General features: G+C 40.7%; 1 protein-coding gene across 2 annotated transcripts in view; it reads right to left on the reverse strand.

Annotated features, from left to right (window-relative positions):
- Window positions 1-19,018, reverse strand: part of GTF3C1 (general transcription factor IIIC subunit 1) — a 43,986-nt gene that overhangs the window by 5,841 nt on the left and 19,127 nt on the right. For both annotated transcript variants that reach the window (XM_065030725.1, XM_065030724.1), the window contains exons 17-32: window positions 18,789-18,886; window positions 17,141-17,237; window positions 16,188-16,365; window positions 13,973-14,108; window positions 12,056-12,191; window positions 10,201-10,282; window positions 9,352-9,537; window positions 8,629-8,786; window positions 8,345-8,487; window positions 8,066-8,147; window positions 6,757-6,869; window positions 5,770-5,832; window positions 5,133-5,226; window positions 4,114-4,286; window positions 3,664-3,948; window positions 1,353-1,606 (exon numbers count right to left, since the gene is read on the reverse strand). In XM_065030725.1, coding sequence (XP_064886797.1) covers window positions 1,353-1,606; window positions 3,664-3,948; window positions 4,114-4,286; window positions 5,133-5,226; window positions 5,770-5,832; window positions 6,757-6,869; window positions 8,066-8,147; window positions 8,345-8,487; window positions 8,629-8,786; window positions 9,352-9,537; window positions 10,201-10,282; window positions 12,056-12,191; window positions 13,973-14,108; window positions 16,188-16,365; window positions 17,141-17,237; window positions 18,789-18,886 — 2,278 coding nt within the window. The remainder of the gene's footprint in view (window positions 1-1,352; window positions 1,607-3,663; window positions 3,949-4,113; window positions 4,287-5,132; window positions 5,227-5,769; window positions 5,833-6,756; window positions 6,870-8,065; window positions 8,148-8,344; window positions 8,488-8,628; window positions 8,787-9,351; window positions 9,538-10,200; window positions 10,283-12,055; window positions 12,192-13,972; window positions 14,109-16,187; window positions 16,366-17,140; window positions 17,238-18,788; window positions 18,887-19,018) is intronic.

Here is a 19,018-nt window from a genome sequence, read left to right on the forward strand (position 1 = left end):
AGACAGACAGATTAGAGGTGTTCTAGACTATTCCAATTAAAACCAGAGCTCAGTTTTCCATCTTCATTGCTGCCATTCCCTTTTTTCTTGCTGCCTTACATATTTGTCTCCGAAAAGCCCTGTAGAAGAGCAAGCTGGTTTACAAGGGCTTGTCCCCATATCAGAGTGAAGTATTGCTGAAAGGCAGTGCAGACATATTGGTATTCCCTCTAACACCGGGTCAGCTGAGCTCTAAGTTAATGAGAGAATCATCTCCTTTTTTCTGGAAGAAGGTCAAGTGAAAAATCTAGGGCAAGGAAATGCTATGGAGGACCCTATTAATCAAAAAATTGGAAGCAGCTGGTCCATGGCAGAAAGCTATTGGCCAAATGTGGTATAAACTACACGTTGACAATGTCTTAGTACAATTCGTATAACAAAGCATCTCTGCACAAAACAAACCCCCGCTGTGCCAAGTGTTCAGAAGCTGAAGCGGTGTAACACCTTTTTTCCAGTCCCCGATGATAAGAGGGCAGCTTTGGCACTGTTCCTACCTGCTCCCACCCTTTTATCTGCAGGCTGCATTTACAGCACCCCTTGTGGGACACACACGGCAGCTGCACTTTGACAGCTGAGGAAAAATGAGGGCAACTGTAATGAGCCATCAAGCCAGCAGACCTGGAGGGCATGTGTGGCAGCAGAGATACGAGAAAGAATTGCTATTTTACATCTACCACAACAGCAATAGGAATGGACAGGGACAGCATTAGACCTTCCAACTAAAGCCCTGAACAACTAAAGGCTTTCCTGGATTCATTTGCGTCACAGCTGAGAGGTAGATGCTCTTCAAGAAGGAACAGTGCTGATAAATTGCAAATATTCAGGCTCTGAATGTTATCAAAATGTTTAACTTACTGTAGGTAAGAGGCCAGAGACTGGACAGCACTATTATAAACACTTGCATGAGAAAGGTAAATGTGAATTTCCATTCAAGGAGCTCTGAAAGATTTTGTTGTCTCTTTACAGAAAAGAGAGCCTGGGTGTGACATAATATGGTATTTAAGTTGCAGAAGGGCCTGAAAAATCTCCTGGAGATGGGATAACAGAGCAGAGGACAGACTTCCTCATTGAATTAATAGTTTCACCCAACATGAAATACAGGCAAGGACGTGTTACCAAAAGGTGCTCCTGTAAGTCAGCCAGCAGTTTGGTTTTAAGTCAGGAGAGAAACCATTAGAAGGCAAACTGCATGTGTCATGATAAAAGAATGTCCCTTTAGCAGGCTTTGCTCAAATCAGTTCCTCAGCTCATGAGTTCACTATCTTTCTTGCTTCAACCAGCTTCTGTGTGTGTCAGGCCAAACAGACACTGACCTGGAGAGCTGAGTCTTCCTGGAACTGGTGTACACCGCAGCTTCACCTTCACCTGGCAGGAATTGACCACAATATTGTCACTGGGGCTCAGATTGCGCGTGCTGACAATTCCAGGGGCATAGTAGCCTCTCATCAGTAAGTAATTGGTGTGAGATGCTTGACGAGCTTTCACTTCTATTCTCCGTTTGCCTCCAGAGCCGTCATCATCATCGTCATCATCGTCATCGTCATCCTCAAGTCCTTCTTTGCCCAAACTACAGCAAACAGAGGTGTTATGTTTGTTGTTTTTTTTCTCTCAAAATAAGAAAGTGATCCATGATACTCAGCAGAGCAGGAACACGTGCTATTCTGCATTCTAGCATTTAGTTATGAACAGCTGTGGGTATGGAACCTAAACAGCAGGCTGATTTAAAGTGCCAAGTACAAGCAACTATAGGAAAGAAAATGCACTAAAGATCCCCGGAAAAGGAAACTTTCTCTTATTTGCAAATGTGTTGAAATGAACCCAAAATATCTCAGCTTACAGTGCTGAACCTCTTTGGCTCAGCAGACACTTCATCATGAGGGAACATCTGTCAGAGCACAAAGGTGGAGAACAGAAGTGATAATGCAGTGTAGGGCAGACTGTTTATTTTTAAAGGAGAATTACAGACCAAACACTTCCCTTACTTTAAAAAGAAAACCAAAAAAAACCAAACCAAAGCAACCACACAAAAGACCCAAATCAAAACACAAAGCAAACCCACAAAACCCAACCAAACAAAAAATAAAAACACACCACCAAAAAAAAGCAACATAAACCAAGCTGCAGACAGCCTCAAAGTAAAGAAAGAGTAGTAGTAGCAGCCACAAGAGATTTCTCAGAAAGAAATTTAGTCAAAGCAACACTTTGTTGGACATGACAAGAGCCATTATGAATAAAGGTGAAGGCTCTGAACAGCATGATCTAACTCTGAAGTTGCCTCTGTTTTAAGCAGGTTATGCCAGAGATAACCAAAGGTTCCTTCCAGCCTTTTAAGAGAAGGTACTTAAGGTTTAACTCGTCTTAGAAAACATATTTAAAACCAAAAGGGAACACATAGTTTAGAAAAAATAGTGTTAGTACATAACCAGTTGGAAAACTGGACTCAGATGCCTGCACTCAGCAATGGGACTCCTCCAGGGTTCAGTGTATTTTTACTAATGACCTGGGTGATAAAATAGCTTATGAAGTTTGCTTAGGGTCACCAAACTGGGGAGGCCGCAGGTTTGTGAGAAGACAGGATTTACATTGAGAGCACTTCCAGCAAACTGGAGAAATAGTCTGGAAAAGAGCAGGAAGCAATTTCATATGGAGAAATGCATGTTATCTATATCATAGTACTGTGCACCTTCTCTGAAGGGAAACAATCAGCTGGGTAAAGGAAAAAATACTTGTCATGAATCACAAGGATCATTTTTTGGGGGGGCAAGGGAGGGCGGGCAAGATGCGGCTGTTCATCATCCTGGGATGTGTTAACAGGCATTTCACCTGTGGAGCGTGGTGGAATTGGCACAGACCTGGCAGCGAGACCGTGGTGTTTTTATCACAGTTCAGTCTAGAGGAAAATAATGCGGAAGAAATAGATCTGGATAACACGAGTAACATAGCAAACCCACAACTACAGCACTGAAGCAGCCCATTTTAAAGAATAACTTCTTATGGGAGAAAGACTAAGACAACAATCTTCTAATAGGTAATAAGCTGCTCTAAAGAGAAAGAGAACAAAGAATTTTCTGTGTATGTTTGCAATATAACAGGAAGAAACAGGTTAAACTACAGCAAGACATTTTAGATGCACTCTAAGAAAGCACATAATGATGGTAAAAATAACTGTTCATAGGATTAGTCTGCCTAGGACGAGAATTTCAATTTCAGTGGTATTCAATTAACTGGAGGTTTAAAAAAAAAAACAAACCAAAGAGGGGAGACAGGTTTCACTGATAAAGCTGAAACCTTGTAACTAATCCTCCTTAGTCCTTGAAATGGGAAGGTGCATTGATGAGAATGCTCATCTGGCACACACCGCTCTCCTTTCCGCATCAGCTCTGACAGCAATGAAGTGCCCGGCAATTTAAATGTCACAAATGCGAAGGCAAATGCACTCCAAGGCTATAATGACAGGCACTAACTAAAGTGCCATTAACTCTTCATTAACTCCCTCAGAAATAAAAACCTAAACAACATCACAGTAAAGCATGCCACAATACAGTGCAGAAAATGCTAATGCCTGCCCAGTTTCATCCAAGTTACCCCCAAACTGTATTTACTAATAGAAATAACAGTGTTTACCTTTTTATCACTTCATTTTCCACCATAGTGCTGTCCAGCACAACTATCTGCTCTGGGATTCTCACGTTCACAGACACAAGCCCCAGGGAGAACAGGGAAAGCATCGCCACACACTGGCCACCAGGTCCTTCCATAGGAAACGCAATCATGTCGTCTGATGCTTTGTTTTCTTGATCTTTAAACGAGAAGTGATCTGGCTGGTCTGATTTTTCAGCATTTTTGAGCTTCTCGAGGAACTGAAAGGCCTCTGTACAAATGGTACTGGGAAACCGCCATGTGAAAACTCTGGACAAAAAGACAAATTCAGAGAAGCACAAGACTCTGATAATCTGTTCTTACTGCGCATAAATTTTAGACCCAAGGTAGCACAGAGCAGCCAAATAGTTACAGCACGCCTGGGTAGATTCTTTTATTTGCTCAAACATCAACAGTGACCTTTCTGACACCCACCTGTAGTAACTCTGAGACAGCTGATAGGACATGGGTACAAAAGGCAAAGCCCGGCTTTTCTTTGGACCCAATGTGTGGTTTACTCGACGGCGATTGACCAAGCTCCTCTTCTGACACTCCAGGAAAGCCTTCACAAGAATGTCATCCCGGTACTCGCGGTACAAGCGAAACGTCTGCAAAAAACCCCCGTTCAACATAAAAGGCCGTGTTAGCTCTGAATCCACTGTTAGACTCAGCGACTTGAGGATTACCTAACTAAATGAATATGGAGCTACAAGCCAGAATGTAAATGTTATACATACATTTACTTCACTGTTCTATTCCTTTTATGGACTTCCAGGCTTTCCACAGTAAATGCCAATTAAATTAACCGAATGCTATAGAACACCTGATATTCAAAATGGGATCAGGCTCCCACTACAATTATATGTATAAAAAAATGCTCATCTGCAACACACTTTGGTAAATTCTTCCTGTCATTTTACCAGGAACACCTGCTTCTAAGAGCATGGCTTTCTGGGCTCCACTCTGCCTGCTCGAGAGATACTAAACTCCCTTTGAACTTCTATTCTAATTTATTTTTGTTAAGTGCCTGACTGATAGATCATCTATTTTTGTGGTGTCCACCTGAAGGAGAGGCTCTCCAACACCAGTGTCCGCTGGACACTAGGACTGTCTTTGTGATTTCTCCTCCAGAGTGTAATTCTCTGCTCACGTGGGCACTAAATCATGATACAGTTTGACCCAAGGAAGGGATGTGGAGCTTCTTTCATATGATTTTTGGGGATTGCTTCAACCTCGCATCTTGCAATCTCATCCTCAGAGAGAAAAGCAACATACTGAAAATCTGGATACAATGTACCATTTCCTAAAAGCAGAAGAGAGTAATCCCCATCGTAACTGATACAAATCTAAGTGCCTGAGTTTCCTTTCTCTCGTTTGAAAAAGGCATATATCAAGGGGGAAGGAGAAACTCTTCAGGGTTGTACAGCCAGTAAAGTTTGGTCCAGATACTGTACCTGAAATGACTGGCAAGATTTCATCTGGTTATCTGAGAGTGCCAGAGTGCTCTGAATCAAATTCTGTAGCACTAGAAAATGAATATCATAGACACTGAAAGAAAAAAAACAAAAACGTTTATTCATGATGACTGAGTGTGAGTTACCTACCTTACCTTAAACTAGCACAAAAATATACAAACTCATTACCTACCTTAAACTAGCACAAAAATATACAAACTCAATCACCTGCTTCTGAAATAAGGGCATAAAGGTGTGAGACCACTACAGCTGAGGATCATTCATGTAAAAGAGCCTCTTACATTTTCCATGACCTTCCCCCCTGAAGTTCTGCATCAGTCCAGATAATCAGACCCAAAACAAAGTTCTCTTTGTTAAGATCTCCTCCTCCTAAGGCATAGCACCCACACAGCAAACATACACTGTTGTCCTAATGATAACAGAGCACCATTTTGAGAAGGGCACTCCTTCTGTCATTCCATTCATCAAATCTATAATCCTTCACTAAATTTACACACTGCAACAAACAGATGAAAAACATACTGAATTAGAAGACTATATGTATGATTTTCACAGACGTGAGGGCTGACATGACCTTGGACTCCTAATGGGAAAAACTGATGCTACTGCTGCTCACCTGCTTAGACTGTCCTCCTTTGTGTTCTGATCGGTGTCTTCCCCGATCGCTAAAACTCGAAATCTGGGGAAGGGGAGGGAGAAGACAACACTGAAACAAAACTCACATTCTGTGGTTTTATACCAGCCATGAAACGCAGAGGCTGACAAGCGCAACTGCTGATAGGGCAAGTGTGGAAGCAGCGCAGGGGAGCGCTCTGCTCCAGCAGCCCGCAGCACAAGTGTCAAACATTAAGAGCACCGTCGCGATCCATCTCCCTCACTGCACTAAGCTTTCTGCTGACAAGCAGGTAAAACACATTGACAGGAGACAGTACCAAACTGTATGGATTTGCTATTCTATTGAGGTTTTGGACTTCTAGTTACCATCAGCAGCACGTGCACATACAGTAAGAAAATTTGCAAAGGTGCTAAATTTGTTATCATAAAGTGGTTTGAGACCCAAATTCTCGCATTTCTCTCCAAGTGTTATTCATCATGAAGAAGCCTGACGATCTGCGGTTGGAGGAGGCCACGCAAGGCTGGGCGCTCTGCTCTATCAACAGCAGCACTGAGATGATTCAGCTGAGCAACCAGCTACAAATTGTGATATAAAATATGGCCAGTTAATCTGGAAAATTGTAAAGGCAAGTCTTCTATTGCATTAAAATACTACACCTGAGTACCAATGTCTTCTAATAGCAAAGCTAAGGATTTGACCATTTATAAAAATCTGACATTGTGAACTTCTGGTTTACAAGAAGTCTCATTTAGCAAAATGAGAATGGTTTAGAATAAACAAGCTTGTGCAAATAACTGCACATTAGTTATAGGTACATAGGAAGTCTGGATTTCAAAGAAACATTGCTTGTTGTATTTACTGAAACTTCTTTTGATACTAAGAGTACAAGTACCAGAGGGTGTAAAGCATGCACAGCAGTGAAGAGGTCCTCATGTCCTCAATTATCTCAGCCCACATGCAGAGTCAAAAGCACCATAGCTAAAATACCTGGAAAAGAGTTCTTGCAAAGTATCAGGAATCTCAAGTTTGGGATTCCCCAGGGTTGAACTGAATTTCTCTTTCAGTCTTTCCACAAACTCTTTGAACTCCTTTGCACAAACCTTTGAAAACAAGAGAGAAATGTTATCAACCTTCATTTCTTAGAGTGGGAAAACGCCCTCTATTTCTAAAGCTTTTGTGGAAAATTCTAGAAGAAATAGCTGCTTTTGAATTATCAAGTCAGAAACCGTACAACAGACAAGAGAATGCATCAAAAAAGCTGTGTGGAGGTCGAGTCCGCTGATATCAGCCCCAGGGTCTGTCTGTAATCAAGCTCACAGGTACAAGCAACCCACCATGAACATATTAAAACAAATCACACCGAATTAACAGCATAAGATCTCTTGCTACAGCTTTGCTTAAGTCTTTTTTTGTCCTCTTCATACCTTTCAGGCTTTATCATGTACTCCCTTAACTCTGTTTGTACAATCATGGCCTGGAGGACACCTGTTACACACAGTTCTGTATCTCTCTGGAAACAAGATTTTATTTGCTTCCAAAGACAGACGTTAGGGATTGGGGACCCACGCATTTATTTCAGCAATGTCTCACCACAGAACAACTGTTCTTCATTTAAACAAAAATGAATCTGACAACAGAACTGCTTGGGATTGTCTGACAATAGTATGAATTGTCATTCCTGGATAAAAACAAAGAAAATCTTGCTGTGACATTGTGAAGAAGTTTTGAAATTCCAAATGGAATTGTTTGCACCGAAAATGCAAAAACTTTTCAGTTTGAAATTGTGGTTGATTTAAGCCATAAAAATCTCAACAACTAAAAAAAAACTTTGGACTGATTTAATCAAGGCTTCTCTCACCAAATTTGCTTCCGTTCCTGCTCTCATCCCCAGAAGCTGCATATTTCAACATGCAACCAGAAAAAAAATAATTGGCAATTACAGAGCAAAGATGTTTTCTTGCTCAGGTAACAAGGAGGCTGAGAGGATTAAAAAAATAAATTAAAAAAATCAGTGCATACGGGTGCTCCGTCAGGGATGTTTATAAACAAGCACATTGAAAAACATACATTTCTGTTGCAAAGCAGTGCTGCTTATGTGCCTTTGGAAGGCTGCCTGTGTCCACTTTACTCTCAAAATAGCAACGATGCTGCATTTTTACAATGATGCTATTTTTAACATGGCTGAGGGTACAAGGGAGACGTAAGATATGAAATCACAGTAAGCAAAACAGTGCAAACACTCAGTAAGCCAAACAGTGTAAAGCACTACGTGACCTTTAGAATACTTCCTTCCTACCTGTGGATCTTCATAATTGTTTTCTCTGTTCATGAAATCTTCAATGAGGGTTTTGTCTTGGTAAACTTCAGCAAGGCAAACTCTGCAAGAGATACAATTGAAGGTGTTGTACATAGTTGAAATGTTCCCAATTCAGTACAGACTTCGTAGCACTAGGTGCAAAAAAGTTGAAATTTATATTCACATAAAATAAGTTATAAATGTAGGAGGAGCATATCCCTTCACTTAATTTCAGGGGAATTTAGCCTATAGCTAGAACATAGACAGAAACCTTCTTACTTATAATTAAGATAGGTCTGTGTATTTCTGACAATATAACGAGCTCTTCGTCCAACGGAATGAGAAGTTTTATCGAGGGACTCCTCAAAGCTGGCATGCATGATATCCCGAACTACTTGCCATGGAACAAAGGGCCTTTTTACCTGTGTGAAGAACAAACGTGTTTGGAGTTAAACTTCAGCTCTTACGTACGCAAACGGTGCTTAGAACCTGGATGAATTCCCAGGGCTGATGAAATGTGTGGTCAGTACATAGACCCCTTAAGTACAGGTCCTGCTAAATACCTTTGCATTTAGCACATGACTAGCGATTCGGCACAGCAGGAGCAGACTGTCTTCTTGCACTGTCCAGAAGACACGCAGACGTGTCATTCTCTGCAGGGCACTCTGGTCAGCTTCATCATGGTAGCGGAGCCTTTTGCTTTTTTCTACAGAATCCTCTTCTAACAAATCCAGGAAACAAAAACAAACAAGCAAACAGTTATCTCAGCACTACATATTCTGATTAATTCAAACTCCTATCACAGGCAGTATCAGCACCAACTGGAGTTTATAAGAATTAAAAACAAAAGTAGAGAAGGAAATAGCAGCTGAGAAAGTAAAATGCATTAATTACTCTCCCATGGCTGAGAAAATGAACACTTTAGTTAGCAAATTGATTCTTCATACCATGAAGAACCTTTAAGCCAGCTATCAAAAGCTGATGGTGAGCTGCAAGGCATTAATCTGGTGCAGACACAATTAGAAATTCTTTAGTTTGTACAGTACAGGAGTGCAGCCATGATCCACATACAGGTAACAGTTACAGCATGCGGCTGTTTTTCTCCAGAGCAAGTACACAGCCCCAGGACACCTGGATGTCTTTGCTGAAGGAGGCACCCAGAGAGATGGCCAGTAAGTTTCCATTTCCCACACTCTGTGACAATCACAGCAGCTTTTCTAAAGCAACTTACAGCAGCATATGCATTAAAAAGAAGGCCACTTCTTCCTGGTGTGTTAGTTACTTACCTTTCTTTACCTTCTTGGTCTTCTTTCCTGTGTCTTTCCTAAGCCTCTTCCTCTTTTGGCTTTTTCCACCTCTCACTCGTTTGGTTCGATCCTGGGTTGGTTCTTTAGTTATTTCAACACATTCCTCTTTCTGGACAAGTGACTTAGATGCTACCTTTCCTTCTCTCAAAATATTAAGTTTGTTACCTAAAACGACACATATTTACAGGAGTAGAGCTTTATAGCAGTTACATTCTACAATATTAAGGCATAAAGGGCAAATGCCAAAGTTTCAGTATATTAAAAGACAGATGCCCTCCCAGACTTGCCCTTTATTAGTCATGTCATTTTATGCCACTTCTCAGCAGCTCACAATGAATAAAATCCCACATAAATGAGGAATCATCAAGCAATTCCAAGTCCAGCGTACAATGCACAATCAGACAGGAACTGAGTTGAGGTTTCATATTCAACCTGAAGCATTTCCTCCTCCTTAGCTTAAATGTTAGGCTAAACAATTTTAACAGTGCTTAGTCGTACAAAACATTGGTCCCTCTAGACTTCCTGCAAACTGCAAAACGGAAATTACAAAGGGTAAAAATTATTGTTCTATAGCAAAGGAAATTATTTACATATCTACTTTACTGCCCCAGAAGCATCCTAGATCACTGTAAGGAGACAGAAACAACCTATGTTGTCAATACTGGATAAAAAATTATTATTCCATATATCCAGAATTTTACTGCCCTAGGAGCCTCCTAGATTACCATAAGGCGACAGGAATAACCCACATCATCCATAGTGGGTTTGACAAAGACAGTAACAGCTCTAATGCAGTTGCAGACCCCCCGACCAGCATCACCCCCTTACCTCCTGAGCCGAGTGGGAGCGGGTGTTTTGTTAAGAAGGTTTGGAGCCTCACTGTCAGTCCGTTCTCAGAAACTGTACTTTCCTACGACAACACAGCTTTCAGAAAGGTGATTTGCAAAAGGAGGGCACTGGTTTCAACATCACTATACATGATATCCTTTGAGTGGTGTCAAAAATGAATTTTCAGTATAAAGGAAAAGATCCCTGGTACAATGAAGAATTCATTTGTCTTATGACTACCACATATTTGAATGGCTCTACAGCTTTTCTTCAATCATACTGTAATGACCACTAGATTATGTAGGTTAGAATTTCAGAAAATCTCCTTAAGTTTAGAAGAAGTTATGGCTGGAAAAGAAATGCTTGATTCTTTCACTGCTACAGAAGCTGAGCAGAATTTTCTGTAAAACAGTATTTTTTCAAAGCATTTTAGATTCCAAAGGAACTTCTAAAAAGCACAAAACCAAAATGCAAACACAAAAATTGAGTAAATGCCTCCTACACCATATTCTATCCATCTTAAATCTGAGCCCAAACTGAGAGCGATGTATCAGGAGTTTTGCCATCCTCAGCAAACCCCATTTATCTCGTGGGCCGTTCATTGGTGATAGAAGTTGGACACAGGTGTGGAGGGGAAAGCCAAAGAGATGCAGGGGGTCCTGTTAGTGCTGAACAACTGGAGGACAGAACAGCAGATGAAACTGGGAGTGAAATGATCCCACCTGAGGTCAAAACCAAGCAACTCATACACCGATAGGCTCTAATTTGACCACCACTTAGGGCAGGATAATTACAAACAGTTCTGTGAAAGTACCTGTTCAATGCTTGGTAATGGTCAAAAAGCAAAGCGAATGTAAGGAATTCCTAGGAAAGGAGAGCAACACTATGCAGCTACAGTGGTCACAGCCTGAATGCACTATGTGTTTTAACCTTAAAAATGATATAGCAGAACTAGAACTGTTTAAACAAAGGCAACAGGAATGATTAAAGGCAGAACAGGTTCCATGCTGGGAACAGTTAAGTAATCTGGTAGATGTCAGTGTTTAAAAAGAGACGATAATGGGAAACATCAGAGATGTTTACAAAATCAAGTGAAACAGAAAGGGAGAATTTTTTTTCACAGCTTCTGTTAGTACTACAATGATGAGGGAGCTTAAACATCAAAAGGAAGTGGTGACAGATAATAGGACTTTGAAACACTTTGCTACATGAAGTTGCAGATACGAAAGCAACACACATCCAAAAAACAATTAGACAAATTAATGCTAAAGGAAAAAGCTATTAACAGCTTTCAAACATCTCCTCCAGGTTAAGAATGGTCTTGAGCCAAACTCGCAGACAGCTGGGAGAATATTCTGATGAAATATCACTACATATCTACCTTGCTCTTAAAACCTTCCCTACAAATCTTTAATTGGCAACCATCACCGACAGGACATTAGCAGGATGGGGATGGCCATTCTTATTTGCCTGTGTTGGGCTTCCTAGTCAATTTTTTTGCTGTATGTATTTCCTTATTCTGGATGTTTCAGTTTTCATCTGACAAATTCTACATTTCAGAAAGGCAAGAAGCACCACTAAGTCATCTACGTTTATTGCTTCCTAAAGTATTTCTGCTTTGGTTGAATGTATTGCAAAATTCAGTTCAGATAAAATTTACGTCCAATTCTTTCATTCACTTCAGCACCAAGATTTACCCAATTTGGCATTCATTTCTTTGCAGTGATGCACAGCCTTACTGAGACACTCAGGTGAGAAAGCGTGCAGGCAGTATAATTTTGCTATCAGTATCTCAACCTTAAGAATATTAACATTTGGAAAAGCCATTACAGGATATAAGTTTTAAAATACCCACCTTCCTAGTCTTATTGATGATGTAGCTTGTCCAGATCCAGTTGCGTTTTAGATGCCCATAAAAGCTGGAATCCAGACCTGCAGCTCCCAACCCGTCTCCGGGAATGGTTCCATCGTCAACCACCTCTCGGCTGCCTCTAAGAGAAAGAGAAACAAAGCATCCAGTATTTATTTTGTAGGAAGCGCCTCCTCACCTCTTCTTCACCGATGTGTGTGCAACGTGCAGAACCCCCAATTCAGACAGGGCTGGGAAAGAGGAGGAGGAAAAGAGATGCTCCTTCCCTTAACCCTGGTCCAAAAGCAGCATGACAATGATGCTTTTCCATTAAGTTTTAAATCCTGATATTTAATGACTGAGCTTTCAGCTTAGAAATTGCACCCAGAACAACTTCATAATTGTTCACCAAGTTCCACTGGCCAAGTTAAACTCTTCTCAGCCCTATTCCTGCCACAGGACCAGAGGAAATACCTGCTCAGATGGAAAACTTTCTGAGGACAAGTGTGGGGAAAATCCTGCACAGGAACTAAAGGCATTCAAACCCTTTTTTCACGCTGACTGTCGAGCACTGATCTCTCCAGTTTTATAACAAATACATTAAAGCTTGTTAAGCCAGAAAAACAATGAACTGCATTTCTTTCCTGGAAAGAGCATTAAACTAACAGTGAATAGGACATAATGCATAATTAGTGGGGTATTATGGTGCAAAATGAAAAAAATTGTTTATTTTTCTTCTATAAATATGAGACTGTGCAAGAAATCATGGAGAAAAACTTCCTACTTCTTCAAAAAAATCAAACTATGAATGAGTGCTGCATATGCAGTAGACACGACAGCTCTGACAATCCAGTAATAACACCAAAGAGTATTTTTGAAATCCTGTTTCACCTTATGAAAGATTTTTTTTGAAAGCTACCGTGAAAAAATTATTTCAGTCAAGCTTTCAATAAATTCTTCCATGACAACATTACAAACTATTTCTTGCCCTTAAAGAAGCTGCAGTCACCTCTAGGCTAACTGCAAGTCAACACCAGATCTCCAGTTTACAAGATTTCTTACCATACAATGGAGACCATATGTGAAAGCTGACAAGTGGGCTGAACAGAATTTCCTTCTATCAGCGAGGATCAGTGGGATTAAGTTCACTCACCTCCTTTACTTTTTTTAAAATAACTTGATACATGTACTACCAACACTGAACTAACTGAAAATACTTTTAATCAGGCTGTTTATTAAAAGAATAGAATGTTGGCAGAAGTAAACCACAGTGCACAACACTCAATATAAAAGGTGTGACTGGCATTCTGCATGGCTGTCACAGGCGGTCAGTGCACAACCCTCTCAAGTATTCCGGTTGTGATCAGGCAGAAGATGAAGTGCTCCAGATATCACTTCCAGATTTCACCAGCGTACACCAATATCATATTAGAATTTTATCTGTGAACAATATTCAACAAATTGCAACACAGAAGGACAGATTTCAGAATGTGACACTGGGGAGTATTTCTAGTACAGGGTACTAGAAATACTATGATATAAAGCACAGGAACAGAGAATCTTTAATATATTCCCTTGCAGTGACTGTACCCAGAAGCATTCCTTCCCCTGACTTTGCTTTCCCCAAGACTCTTGCAACACACATCTGTACTACTTTAGAAGGAAATCTGAATCTGGTTTTCCCATTCCCCTAGCATTAAAACCTGCTTGGTAAACAAGTTCCTTGTAAGCTTGATACATAACTACATGTCTTTTTAATCAGCCTCTGGATTATGAAAAACAAACAAACAAAACAGCCCTCACAACACCCAATAGAAACGCTGGAGTCTTAACTGCATTTGCTATTGAGTAACATTCTCAAACGAGAACAGTTGGTTTTGCTCACTTTATTCAAGCAACAACACAAAGATGAAGACAACATACGTGGTATATTCCAACATCGCAGTCTTTCGTTCCAGATTGTGTTTATCCGCTGCTGACTCTTGTTCCATCTCTACATCTAGTGCAGTCTCCTCCCCTTGAAGATTATTTCTCTTTGAACGAGGACAGCGGACAACTCCTAGACATACAGATGAGTTGGACTATCAGCATGAGAAGCCAGACTTCAACCCCTTGTTATCCCACTCTGCCATGGCAACCTACAGCTTCCATTTTTAACGCTTCTCGATAAAATGTGCTACCTTCTTACAGCGGCTAATGGTGTTCCACCTCATTTCCAGTACAAGGCCCTAAATTATCCAAAACTGTATTCAGGGCAGAAGTAATGTAAGGCTGGTACACTTTACTAGGAAAATACTGCAGCAGTTCACTGATATTTTGGATGAATCACAGCTTTTCAGGTACTCAAAGGTGGCAGCACTCCTCAAGAACCATGGCAGGTTGTGACTGCTGAAACACAGCGTGCACACTCTTCGTGTCTGACACCTTCATGTTGGAGATACATTTAGGACAGAGCAGAGGAGTCAGGTGATTGTTTTACAGAATAACAGAAGTCAAAGGTAGAAAAAAGTCCTCCACACAATTTCTAGCTCACTAATGCTTTTTGGCTGCCCATGCTACAAAGATAATAGAGCAGGACAGGATCTTAGATGATTACCTCATCTAGAGACTCAACACACACTGAAGTGCAGCACACTGGTGAAATATCATTCCCATATTTTGGGGGCAGGAACAATCACGGTCTGACCAGCCCACAAAGACTGCAACAATCACAGACACACTACCATTTGAAAAATGTGAAAGGAGCCTGCTTCAATCCAAAAGGAGATAAAATTACAAATAAATCCTTCTACCTGGCTGACTAAGTTACAGAAATAAGCTTAGGGTTGTCTATGGTTTCAGGAGCAATCTCTTCCCTCCAATAGTCCTGCATCTGGGCAGGAACAACCCCAGGTTCCAGTATAGGTTGGGAAACTATATATTAGAGAGTAGTGTAAGGGATAGGAACCTGGGGGTCCTGGTGGACAACAGGATGACCATGAGCCAGCACTGTGCCCTTGTGGCCAGGAAGGCCAATGGCATCCTGGGGTGTATTAGAAGGGGGGTGGTTAGTAGATCGAGAGAGTTTCTCCTGCCCCTCTACTCTGACCTGGTGAGACCACATCTGGAATATTGTGTCCAGTTCTGGGCCCCTCAGTTCCAGAAGGACAGGGAACTGCTGAAGAGAGTCCAGTGCAGGGCAACAAAGATGATTAAGGGAGTGGAGCACCTCCCTTATGAAGAAAGGCTGAGGGAGCTGGGGCTCTTTAGTTTGGAGAAGAGGAGACTGAGGGGTGACCTTATTAATGTTTATAAATATATAAAGGGTGAGTGCCATGAGGATGGAGCCAGGCTCTTCTCGGTGGCCAACAATGATAGGACAAGGGGTAATGGGATCAAGCTGGAACACAAGAGGTTCCACTTAAATTTGAGAAAAAACTTCTTCTCAGTGAGGGTGACAGACACTGGCCCAGGCTGCCCAGGGAGGTTGTGGAGTCTCCTTCTCTGGACACATTCAAAACCCACCTGGACATGTTCCTGTGCGACCTCACCTGGGCGTTCCTGCTCCAGCAGGGGGATTGGACTAGATGATCTTTTGAGGTCCCTTCCAATCCCAAACATACTGTGATAATGTGTAATATGTTTTTTAAATGTGTACTTCTTGTAGCTTGTATTTAAAACCGTAAAAGGATCAAAGACAAAAATAAGCTCCAAAAACCTGGGATGCATGAGCTCCCTTAACTTTCACTTCTCATCTAACTCAGGCTATTGATCAGGTTAAGCAACATGTTTCTAAGGAAAAGGGATCTCTACTTAAACTGGCAGAGAGCTATGGCAAAAATATACTGATAACTATTTTCAAAAAGGCATTTTCATAGCTGGATTAAAATCTTACAGGGCTATTATCAAATTGGATACTTCTAACAGGACGGCAATGCTTTTCTTTTAACACTGCTCTGAAAATTTCAGGTGGATCTCAACTTCACAGAATTATATGGACAAACTTGTAGATATTTTCTGATGCACAAGGTGACCAGCCAAGAGACCAAAACATTGGAAATGACGAAACAGACTGCCTCAGGTTTTAGGAAAAGAAAAGGAATTGTGGTATGAACAGAATAAACAGTAAAGGCGCTAAAAACATAGAGTTATATCATACCCAATGGTGTGTTAAGGCAGACACACTGCAAATCGAACCAGAAGTTTTCCACATCCTGCATGGTGTTCAGAACATACAAGCGTCTCTCGAACGGGCGACTACTTTGAGCCAGGTTATAATGGGGGTCACAGACTGTGGTATCAACAATCACAGCATTTCGCTTCATATACACAAAGACCTGTCAAATACAGTATGTTTCAGGTGGGTAGGTAAAAATCATTGAAATTGCCCAATTTACAGGCCACACAACTTAATCTGGTTTAGGACACCTTAGCATCTCCTCAGTCTTCACTGGTTTGAGCCAGTACTCTGAGAGAAGACACACATACACCCCACCCTTTGACACTGCATTCCCAAACTGCCTTTGCCATCAATCCAGAAACGTGCTTTCCAGATTTAGAAGAGTTTCTTTTTGCCCTTGTGCACAGGATATTCCCAGTTTCCACAGAAGGTGACTGTTTCCTACAAGCTCTCATTCAGTATTTGAACAGAAGCGTTTTGGGGTCTAATTATGTCTCTTATCCTCATAAAATGTATGTTGGGACTGCCTTCTCCTCTGCATGTGCTGTCTATTTATAAAAATATGCATATGAACGTCATTATTTTACTCTGATCAGTGACTTTATTCTAACACTTGGATGGAACAGAATGTGCCATGTTCATTTTTCATAAAGTGCTGCCAGTCTAGAACCTCCCAGATCACTATTGTGTGCAATGTTCAGCATTATACATTTCAGTGGTGTCTTTCCAAAGAAAGAGGCAAAAATATTCTCCACAACTTGCAGTATGTCACTTGGATCTGGTGGTTTGCATATACATCTGAAACATCAGTATTTTATTTAACTATTTAAGGTAATTACAAATCCCAAATCTTGCATTTATTTCACTGGAAAACAAACAAACAAACAAACAAAAACATGTAGAATAATGGATCATTTTTTTAGAAAAATTACCTGATCTTTATCTTGAAACTTCTCTGTTGGGCCAAACTGTATCAGTCCCATATAACATAATCTTTGAAGGTTTTCTACCACTGAAAAGATGTATCTCCTGCAGCAATATTGGGAGTATTACAATTAGCACTCAAGAAAACCATAAAAATGGTACCAGAAAGCATGCCAACAGCAACCTGAAGCTTCAGGAAACCACTGCTTTTTTGAAATACTGAGGTTTAGAACTTCTAAAGTGGTATTTTTGTTTGAATTGTCAGCTTACAGAAAACATATTATATCCCCAAGCTCCAAATTTCCTTTCCTCAGATCACAAACACAATATTTTAGTCAAATACTAAAATATTGCTAGCAAAGAACAAAATTAGCCAGATAAGCCATATGTAAAAAATGAATTAAACAAGGTCAGAACACCAGCAGAACTGCAGGCAATTACATACTATGAAAAGAAGACATGAGTAAGAAAACGTGACTGCTAAATATGGGCTGATAAGCCTTCACACGTGCACACAGAAAGATCTGGACACCGATCCTTGCACTTAAGAGTGTTTAGAATCACTGCTCCAAGAAACTGCTTCCTGTTGCTTACAGCTATGGCAGAGCAAAAAGTGCAACATTTCCCATGTATCTACTTATACAGCAAAATTCTGGAAGCTGCAGGAAACGTCTGCAAGCTCTAGTTTCTGGTTGTCAAAAATTAGCTTTGCCCACATTTACCTTCACTAAGGTGAAGATTTTCTGTGCAGTTAAATGGGAATTGTATTTTGGCAGGAGTTTTCTCTAGGGCTCTGGAAGAAGACAAGCCCAGAAATATTAAAGCAAATTTGGCTGAGTTAGAAGTTCTAGTGAACGGGGGGCAAAGAGACACGGTTCTATGTCATACTGTTTTGCATAAACCAGTCAGATGGAGCCTGCAGATTTCGGAAAATACCATAAATCCGGTTTCCTAGTTCCTGATATTCAGCAAGTAGGAGGTTAGGAATAGCAAACCTGTGCTAACCACGAGTCGTGACAGGAGATACTGTCACAAGTCACCAACGACATTTGCAGGTTTGCAAAATGTTGTACAAGATCTCCGGCCACCCAAATCCATGCTGTTCTCATAGCAATGACCTTCTGGGGAAAGTTCTGATGCTGCCGATTCCACATATTCAAATCACTTTCCTTTAAAGTTGCTTTCCCCTCCTACCTTCAGTCCAATTTCAGTTCTTAAATCTCCTAGATGAGGAATGGCAAACAACGGACAGGCCAATGAGAGCATGAGTGGAAATCGAATGGTATGTATAAGAGGCAGGAACTGGGAAATGTGGCACCTTCTGAAAGATTTATGAAGGACAGCAACATTTAGACTCTATTAAATTCTGAATTTAGCAGCAGTCAGGAGTGTGTTTTATACAGAAGTAACATCCTGCTGATGAGTTATGAAGGACAGAACCTCCCAGCTCTCAAACACTGCCTGACAGCATGCATGAATATTGTTTATTAGTTTCTTATTACCTTCTATTTGGGAGAGAAATATACAATTTGGCACACTATCCTTAGAAGACTGATGATCCTTGTCTTAAGTAACAAAGTTCTCTTTGACACAAACAGGGAATAACTGAGAAAACAGGCAACCACTCTTGTTTCCTCCCTAGATCCATTTACTTACCTTTTGTAGAGAAGCTGCTGTCGGATTGACCTTGGAAGAGACCTGATCAGAATGTGCTTTTTTAGTGGATCGTTTAAAAAGTCTTCTAGGCCATCCACCTAGAATTATTTTAGAAGCTAATTAAAATGTGAAATATACCTATCCTTTAAAGCATCAAGCTTTGGTGCCAGAACTGCCTACTGAAATATTTTCTAAGCAAACATTACCGCTTTTGTAAAATGCTTAAACAT

This window comes from Columba livia, chromosome 15 (genome assembly GCF_036013475.1).
Source record: "Columba livia isolate bColLiv1 breed racing homer chromosome 15, bColLiv1.pat.W.v2, whole genome shotgun sequence".
Taxonomy (NCBI): Eukaryota; Metazoa; Chordata; class Aves; order Columbiformes; family Columbidae; genus Columba; species Columba livia.